Source organism: Trachymyrmex cornetzi, unplaced genomic scaffold (genome assembly GCF_001594075.2).
Source record: "Trachymyrmex cornetzi isolate Tcor2-1 unplaced genomic scaffold, Tcor1.1 scaffold689, whole genome shotgun sequence".
NCBI classification, from domain to species: domain Eukaryota; kingdom Metazoa; phylum Arthropoda; class Insecta; order Hymenoptera; family Formicidae; genus Trachymyrmex; species Trachymyrmex cornetzi.
This window is the reverse complement of record NW_017300013.1, coordinates 74,522-82,192: the sequence shown is the minus strand read 5'-3', so window position 1 is coordinate 82,192 and position 7,671 is coordinate 74,522. Positions and strand designations below refer to the sequence as shown.

Sequence of the window (7,671 nt, the reverse complement as noted above, 5' to 3'; positions counted from 1 at the left end):
TTATTTTTTAATAAAATAAGATTAGATAGGTAGATCAGACTACAGATAAAAATGTTAATAGACTTTCGTCACCCATTCGTCATAACAATTATTCTTTATGAGAAGGGTGGTTTACCTCCCGCAACAAGGATGCATGGAAAGTCGGACATGTAAACTTTACTATCTAACATAAAAAACATTTTGTAATAGTTTCGTGTTGATCGGTACATTACTTTTATGTGAAACATCATGACGATGCCCTAATACCCTCAACTTTAGGGGTCGATTTCACCCCTTTAATATTGACCATTACCGATAAAAAAAAATACGTATCTATTATTTTTGCCTACTCTACAAGTGTGCAAAGTTTCAATGAAATCGGCGAGTCACACAAAGATAGGTTTACTTGTAAGTGGTAAATCATACTTGAGAATGTAAGGCATTAACATGAGCAAGAACGTTCGTTTGCTTACACCTTACGTTTTAAGCTTGTGTTTTTATAGGTGTTTGCGCCATAAAAAAAGAAGCTCTTGAATATGCCTTGATATGCTTTCAGACAACTAGGCATTTCTGCCTCCCTCGTGCATACAAAAGATTGTATATATAAATGGTAATTGTCTAGAATTGTGTCTTGTTCATCGATTTTGATGAAATTAGGCTTATTCGACGCGTTTTTGCATAAAACGAAAGAACCTGGGAAAAAAAGTGTCGCTCTGCCCCGCGAACCGAGATATCAAGCGTTAAAGGTTACGACTGTTCAGGTTAGGAAATCTGTGACAGAGACAAAATGAGGTTTATAATTATATTGTTTCACATGGGTTTCGACTTTCTACACGAAGCGACTCTCACCCCCTCCTCCCTATCCCTGCAAAGGGGCACACAACTTCTATAATTGTAGTTCTTGAAGTTAAAAAATCTGTTGTGTATATTTATATATATATGTATAGACACTAGAGTGTATAGACTAAACTAGTGCTTATTGGTTCGGGACGGCTACGCCGCTCTGACAAAACAAAAATAACACATCCACCCACTTGGGGTCTAACCGCCTAGAAGTTACAGCCTAGACAGTAAAAAGACCGCTCTAAAAAGGCTGTTCTCACACCCCACTGTCTACATGACAGATTTTCTAACCTCAACAGCAACAGTACAATTATAGAAGTCGTGCGCCCCTTTGCAAGAGGGAGGGGAAGGTGAGAATCGGGGGTGAGAGTCGCTTAGCGTAGAAAGTTGAAAACCATGTGAAACATACACTTATAGATCTTATTTTGTCTCTGTGACAGAGTTCCTAATCTGAATAGTCGTGAACTTTAATGCTTAATATCTTAGTTCGCAGGGCAGAGCGACACTTCTTTTTGCCAGATTCTTTCGTTCCATGCAAAAACGCATCAAATAAGCCTAATTTCATCAAAATCGGTGAACAAGACACAATTTGACAATTATCATATAAATTAATGAGGTTATGTTTTTTAATCATTTCAAAACTATTTTATTACACATTTACAATTCATGATCAAAGTATTAAATATACTTAAAAATAACTATATAATATAATCTATCACTTACCATTAACCATATGGAACTCTCACTCTCTAAAAAGTAACCACTGCGATTGTAAACTTTAACGCAATATGATACAATTCATACAATGCGTTAAATTATGTCTACGACCTACGTTTACTTTTATTAGTTACGACACCCGACACCGACCAGATACTAGGGAGTTTTTACAATATCGTGTATTGAATAGAGGTTTGGTGTACATTCTAAAGCTGGAAACACAATAGGCCTGTTCTTTTTGGCTGAACTTTTGCACCAGTTCATCTTTCTTCCTCTTCTTTCCTGCTGGAGAGAAAAGGAAGAAAGATGAACTAGTGCAAAAGTTCAGCCAAAAAGAACGAACCTAATAGCACAGGCAATAGGCACAGGCAACAGGAAATTACGCACCGTCCAATGAGAGCTCCGGAATTTAAGTTCGATACGTAACCTATACTAATACAAACGTACCACTACAAAGATGCATGAAGTCCATGAGACAACAAATACGGCACAGGGAATAGGGATAATTTTCCGATGCGTTGGAATTTTATTGCCTGTTGCCTGTTGCTTCTTAACTTGTTTTTTGGGGTTATATTTTCATTTGTGAATTTAGTTCTGGCAAATTTCAGTTTAAATAGTTTAGAAGACATGACATTCAATCACGATTATTGCCAGAAAAGAAAATTTGACGATTCGCTGGAGGATGAAGATGTAGACTTGACACAAAATCAAAAATATGGAGACGAGCTTTTAATAGATTTGATTCGAAGCAGGCCATTTCTTTATGATAAAACAATTAAAGAATTTCGAGATATTATCATGAAAGAAAATGCATGGGCAGAGATCGCTTCTATTTTAGGAATTTCAGATATGCACATTACAATTTAACTGAATATATTCTTTAAATTATTTTTCCAATAACTAATTAAGTACATACATTAAATATTATTTTTTAATACACTTTATTAACTTACTCTATTTAATATAAATAAATATATTCTTAATATAAATAAATATTCTATAAATATAAATAAATATAATATAAATAAATATAATTTAATATAAATAAATATTCTTCAAAATTGATGGCACTCGCCGCAAAAATGACGGCGATTTCGGCCAGAATCGTAAATAAATTGTGAAATCAAAGTATGATACACTGGTCACCTCAAATCTTTTCAAAAAATGGGTCAGTTGATATCCCAGAACTCTGATTGGATGGCTCGTTATTCCCTATTCCCTGTGCCTATTGCCTGTGCCTTTTGCCTGTGTCTATTGTGATTCCAGCTTAACGAGCCGTCCAATCAGAGCTCTGGGATATAATATCGAACTTACACTACAAAGCTCTGGGGCTCTATTCTTGAAAAGCAACGTATACTAAAGTCTAGGGAAATGCTACAGTATATGTTACAGTATACTATAGTATTTCCTTAGACATTCGTATACGTTTCTTTTCAAGAATAGAGCCCCTGATTGAACGGCTCGTTATTCCCTGTTGCCTGTGCCTATTGCCTGTGTCTATTGTGTTTCCAGCTTAAATCTTGACTCAGACCCTCGTTTTCATAAGGGCCACTTTCACCAAGCTCAGTAAGTTAACCAGTCTAGTAATTGTAATGAAGTAGAAAGAGATAGAAATAGTTCTATCTCTTTCTATTTCATTACAGTTTACTTAACCAGCCTAGTAACCGTAATGAAATAGAAAGAGATAGAAATAGTTCTATCTTTTTCTATTTCATTACAGTTACTGAGCTGGTTAAGTAAACCGACGATGGTGAAAGTGGCCCTAACTCGGTTTAAACCTGAACCTCTAGTAATATTTAGCTAACCTCAGTTTATAGTACATTCATCGTTCCCACCAAGTTCCGTCAAAAATTTGAACGCGGTTAAATTGAGTTTAATTTGAACGCCCATTTTTGGCGGTTTAGCTACATTGAACGAATTTAAAAAAAGTAACTAGTTTACGAAAACGGTATGTAGGTTTTTTTAACACAAATACCAATTATTTATTTGCTATTGATATAAAAATCTATTTAATATATGTAAATTTGCTTGTATATTATATTGTTATCATATAACTACGTTTTAATATTAACTACCAACATATTAATTGTGAGAATTGATAATTCAAGGTTATAAATGAATATTTTCAGCATTCACAGTGATATTAGAATGTAATTTATTTATATAATATATAATATGTATTTTGTAGGAAAATAGTAAGCACAAAGAAAATAAAAGCAGTTTATCACACAGTATAAAAATGTGCAACGTTTTATCTTCATCTGATCATGAAGATTTTGACATATCACACAGAAGACCAAGATAATTTAAAGATCGTACAAATTATTTCGAAGAATTAGACGACATAGAATTTAAAATGAGATTTCATTTAAATAAAGAAACAGCATTAATAGTATCGCATCATATATATGATGAGTTATACAGTTTAAAACTGAAAGGTAAGTTTGGATATTTTATGAAGGAGTACAAACCAATCTATTTATTTGTTTTTATTTGATTTTTATTTGATTTTATTATTGAAGATCATTAGATCTCTAATTAATACATATTTGATATCATAAAACTTTTTTTAATATTCCATTATGCTTCAATAAATATATTATATGTAAATATGTGGCAATGTACAATTTCTGTACAATAATGACAAATAACAAGGCTTTTAAATAACAGGAATTGAAATAACAGAATAAATATTATCACACTTGAAACTGAACGTAATATAATTACATTATGCATGGATGCGTTCTGTTTACATCTATAGCGCTTGTAAGCATCATTTGTCCTTATTCAATATTTGATAGATAAGAATGAACTAATGCATACAGCATGAGCGTTTGAGCATTAAGATAGAACATATCCTTTGTTTTAGTAAAAAATAATTAATGTCAAAATGAATAATAAATATATTACAACTAAATAAAATATATGAATTTTAATAATATACAATTTTGTTTGACGTATAGCTATAATAGGAATAAACAAATATTTAAACATGTACAATATAAAAATGATTGCTGTCACATTAATATAATTATCTGCGTAGACTCGTCATAATTCTAATAATGTAAATATTAGTCTTTTTAGGTCTTTTAAATAATAATACCCAAAAGATTTTTATTATAATTGAGAAATTTAATACATAAATTATTTTTATATTCAATTTAATAATTAATCTTAAATAATTAACGTACTAAAGAGAGAATTTGTATAAAAGCATCTATTTTTTGCAAAAAATTAATTATTAAATTAAATATAAAAATAATTTATGTATTAAATTTCTCAATTATAATAAAAATCTTTTGGGTATTATTATTTAAAAGACCTAAAAAGACTAATATTTACATTATTAGAATTATGACGAGTCTACGCAGATAATTATATTAATGTGACAGCAATCATTTTTATATTGTACATGTTTAAATATTTGTTTATTCCTATTATAGCTATACGTCAAACAAAATTGTATATTATTAAAATTCATATATTTTATTTAGTTGTAATATATTTATTATTCATTTTGACATTAATTATTTTTTACTAAAACAAAGGATATGTTCTATCCTAATGCTCAAACGCTCATGCTGTATGCATTAGTTCATTCTTATCTATCAAATATTGAATAAGGACAAATGATGCTTACAAGCGCTATAGATGTAAACAGAACGCATCCATGCATAATGTAATTATATTACGTTCAGTTTCAAGTGTGATAATATTTATTCTGTTATTTCAATTCCTGTTATTTAAAAGCCTGTTATTTGTCATTATTGTACAGAAATTGTACATTGCCATATATTTACATACAGGGTCATCGAAAAGTATCGGACCCCCCTAATATCTTCGGTTGGAATGCATTTTGGAAAAAATGTCCATTAGCAAAGTTGTGTGGTTTCAAGCGAAGGATAAGATAATGACCTTGACTTTGATCTTGACCATGTCCTTTAAGGTCATTTTAAGGTCAACCTTATTTTTTTAAATGGAACCTCCTACATTTTATTGCATATTTTTATAGCTTATCTCGAGAGCTTTCCAAAACACTATAATAAAATATTTTTTCATTAAGTACTTTTTGAGTTATAAAGGTTTGAAGTTAACAATTTTTTGACACAAAATGTAAAATATCTTGTAAAATATTATTTAGTTTTCGGTAATCATAACTTTAATGCTTTTGTGCGCGGAATAATGAGACCAATTAATTGGTTTAAAGAAAATACATTAATCAAAAAGTGTCGGATCCCCCTAATATATTTTCAGTAAGAATGCATTTTGGAAAAATGTCCAAACCTTTATAACTCAAAAAATACTTGATGAAAAAATGTTTTATTATAGTGTTTTGGAAAGCTCTCGAGATAAGCTATTAAAATATGCAATAAAATGTAGAGGGTTCCATTTAAAAAAATAAGGTTGATCTTGAAATGACCTTAAAGGACATGGTCAAGATCAAAGTCAAGGTCATCATCTTACTCCTCGCTTGAAACCATACAACTTTGTTATTGGACATTTTCTCCAAAATGCATTCTAACTGAAGATATTAGGGGGGTTCGATACTTTTCGATGACCCTGTATAATATATTTATTGAAGCATAATGGAATATTAAAAAAAGTTTTATGATATCAAATATGTACTAATTAGAAATCTAATGATCTTCAATAATAAAATCAAATAAAAATTAAATAAAAACAAATAAATTGGTTTGTACTCTTTCATAAAATATCCAAACTTACCTTTCAGTCTTAAACTGTAACTCATCATATTTATGATGCGATACTATTAATGCTGTTTCTTTATTTAAATGAAATCTCATTTTAAATTCTATGTCGTCTAATTCTTCGAAATAATTGTACGATCTTTAAATTGTCTTGATCTTCTGTGTAATATGTCAAAATCTTCATCATCAGACGAAGATAAAACGTTGTACATTTTTATACTGATAAACTGCTTTTATTTTATTTGTGCTTACTATTTTCCTACAAAATACATATTATATATTATATAAATAAATTACATTCTAATATCACTGTGAATGCTGAAAATATTCATTTATAACCTTGAATTATCAATTCTCACAATTAATATGTTGGTAGTTAATATTAAAACGTAGTTATATGATAACAATATAATATGCAAGCAAATTTACATATATTAAATAGATTTTTATATCAACAGCAAATAAATAATTGTTATCTGTGTTAAAAAAAACATACATACCGTTTTCGCAGTTAGTTACTTTTTTTAAACTTCGTTCCAAGAAGACTAGAACCAGGAGAGTCAACTCGGCGTAAAAGCGGTAGTGGGGGTGAGGCAAGAAGTGGAAACGAACGACACCCCCCACTCTTGCGCTTCATCCTCTCTGTTGCTCTACATAGTCGGTTTCAATTCGTGACATGTCAACGTTGAACGTATTTTGTTTGTTTGATTGAATTTTGAACTAAACGTAAACCGTGTAAAAATTTAATCCGATTTACGATGCCCGAGCGAGTGTGCTGTGTTCGAAATTGTGATTTCAATCCTGGAGATAAAGAAAATCGAAAAACAATATTCCAATTTTGTGAGGTATGTATTGATGAAATGTAATCTAGAGAAATGTACAAAAATGTGATTTAATAATTTTGTCTGACATTTGTATACATAACAGTTATATTAAACCTCAATTATTATATTGCAGAAATCTCCATACTTCAAAACATGGATGAATGCGATTGGACCAAACTTGAGAGATGGAAAGAAAACTCGCAAAAATTATTACATTTGCGAACGACATTTTGATGACGGTAATTTACATCGAATTCCTATGAATATATTAAAGGATGGAAAAGAGGTGACCCTGTTACGTAGACGCCCAATGTTAAAATCGACAAGTGTCCCATACATTTTTCCAGTAAATATCAAAGTCACATGTGATCTATGGCGTTGTTGCATATATTTTTCCAGATAATAATTGAGCACTTGATGTAACCAAAAATTTATTATTCAGGGTTCAAGGCTTATAGATTCAAATAATCTTGAAAGCTCCTCGATTATAGATTCAAATAATCTTCCAATGGAATGCACTTTAGAAAATGTAAATATCAAAGTCACATGTGATCTATGGCGTTGTTGCATATATTTTTCCAGATAATAATTGAGCACTT

The 7,671-nt window shown here is 30.5% G+C and overlaps 2 protein-coding genes across 2 annotated transcripts in view; one reads left to right on the top strand and one right to left on the bottom strand.

The window, feature by feature from the left end:
* The window catches only part of LOC108767555 (uncharacterized), a 96,859-nt gene extending 95,202 nt beyond the window's left edge, over window positions 1–1,657 (bottom strand). The window contains exon 1 of the mRNA XM_018517484.1: window positions 1,546–1,657. Within this exon, the coding sequence (XP_018372986.1) occupies window positions 1,546–1,555 (10 nt within the window). The 5' untranslated portion in view covers window positions 1,556–1,657. The remainder of the gene's footprint in view (window positions 1–1,545) is intronic.
* Window positions 1,658–7,006: 5,349 nt separating this feature from the next.
* The window catches only part of LOC108767552 (uncharacterized), a 6,678-nt gene continuing 6,013 nt past the window's right edge, over window positions 7,007–7,671 (top strand). Inside the window, exons 1-3 of the mRNA XM_018517482.1 lie at window positions 7,007–7,093; window positions 7,206–7,418; window positions 7,515–7,601. Of these exons, the coding sequence (XP_018372984.1) occupies window positions 7,007–7,093; window positions 7,206–7,418; window positions 7,515–7,601 (387 nt within the window). The remainder of the gene's footprint in view (window positions 7,094–7,205; window positions 7,419–7,514; window positions 7,602–7,671) is intronic.